Source organism: Coptis chinensis, chromosome 9 (assembly GCF_015680905.1).
Source record: "Coptis chinensis isolate HL-2020 chromosome 9, ASM1568090v1, whole genome shotgun sequence".
NCBI lineage: Eukaryota > Viridiplantae > Streptophyta > Magnoliopsida > Ranunculales > Ranunculaceae > Coptis > Coptis chinensis.
In genome coordinates, this window is record NC_141464.1 from 23978167 (window position 1) to 23979642 (window position 1476).

The 1476-nt window shown below is 41.7% G+C and overlaps 1 protein-coding gene across 1 annotated transcript; it reads left to right on the forward strand.

The window, feature by feature from the left end:
* The first annotated feature begins 774 nt into the window (after positions 1–774).
* On the forward strand, positions 775–1161 carry LOC147475267 (uncharacterized). Its single transcript, XM_086585357.1, has one exon. The coding sequence runs from the start codon at positions 775–777 to the stop codon at positions 1159–1161; it is 387 nt and encodes a 128-aa protein (XP_086441483.1).
* Positions 1162–1476: the final 315 nt, after the last annotated feature.

Here is a 1476-nt window from a genome sequence, read left to right on the forward strand (position 1 = left end):
TAACAGGATGCAACAGAGAGAAACAATGTAGTGATGAGTACTCCTCCACTACCAAGTATTGGGGGTACGCAGCACGCGGAGAACTCAGAGTTGAATAAAGATTGGGGTTTCACATCCAATAGCTGGGCAGATATGGAAGAGGAACATCTACCACCTGATAAGGGGGACAACCCAGCAAAGAAAAGAGGCTATATGCCGCAATGGAAGTTGCAAAATGCTTCTCTACCCAAGACAAGGCTTCAGTCTAGGGTGAAATCAGCAAATAAGAATTGAGGCTTGCCTCATTTGATAATAAACTCATCTATTTTCCTAATAAGGTGCATATTTTGGAATGTTCGAGGTATCTCGAATGATAAAATGAAGTCTAGGCTAGGAAATCTTGTGAAAAAATGGGAGCCAGATATCATTGGTATAGCTGAGTCTAAGATTGATCCGTCTAGTTTTTCTACATCTTATCTTCGTTCGTTGGGGCTTTGCACCCAAATTGTTCACAATTCTAATGATAACAGGGTTCCTAATCTCTGGCTGCTCTGGAGGAATGATGTGTTGGCCCCAACTCTACACATTCAATCGAGCCAACACATCACGGTAGAGTCTCTGAATGGGTTGATTACTATCATTCATGCAAGCTCAGTGTATGTGAGACGAACACAACTATGGGTCGAGTTAAGCAGTTGAAACTCTCCGTCTAGAGCATGTCTTATGATAGGCGACTTCAATGCTTACCTTAGCCAAACAGAAAAGAAAGGAGGAAGAACTCCCCTGTCTATGGCAATGTCGAACTTCAGAGACATGGTAAGCTCAAATCAGCTAATGGAGGCTCCTCACTCCAGGTTCGAATTCACTTGGTGGAATAAACAGATGGGAGTGGACAAGGTTGTGGGGAATCTAGACAGAGCATTTGTAAATAATGAATGGAACCTTTTGCACCCAGGTTGGAGGTACAGGGCTCTGAGTAAGTTGTGTTATGATCATTCACCCCTTGTTCGTTGGACAATCACAATTCCAAAGCCCAAGAATGTACCCTTCAAATTCTTCAAGATATGGACCATTGATCCAAATTTAAAGGAGCTGGTGCTTCAGAGTTGGTCAGAGCCCATAGAAGGTCATTCAGTTTTTGTGCTTACCCAAAAGCTTAAGCGTCTGAAAGGTGATTTGTAGCGCTGGAATTGAAATACCTTTGGGAACTTGGGCACAAAAGTGAGAGAGGAATCTGAGGTTCTAGAGACTATGCAAAAAGAGTCGGAAAGGAATTTCACTGATGCTTTGGCCATTGATTTGATTAATCAAGAAAATAAAGTCGAGGGCCTGCTGGAACAAGAAGAATATTTTTGGAGGTAGAAGTCCAAGGTAAAATGGGACAATGATCTGGATAAAAGTATGAAGTTCTTCCACGCCTTAGCTGATATGAATAGAAATAAATCATACATTTATGAACTCATAAACAAAGAGGGGGTGATTCTCACTGATCAAAAA

What these genes read in the sequence shown, in the direction of transcription:
- LOC147475267 (XM_086585357.1), top strand. Translation starts at nt 775, where the DNA reads ATGTCGAACTTCAGAGACATGGTAAGCTCAAATCAGCTAATGGAGGCT.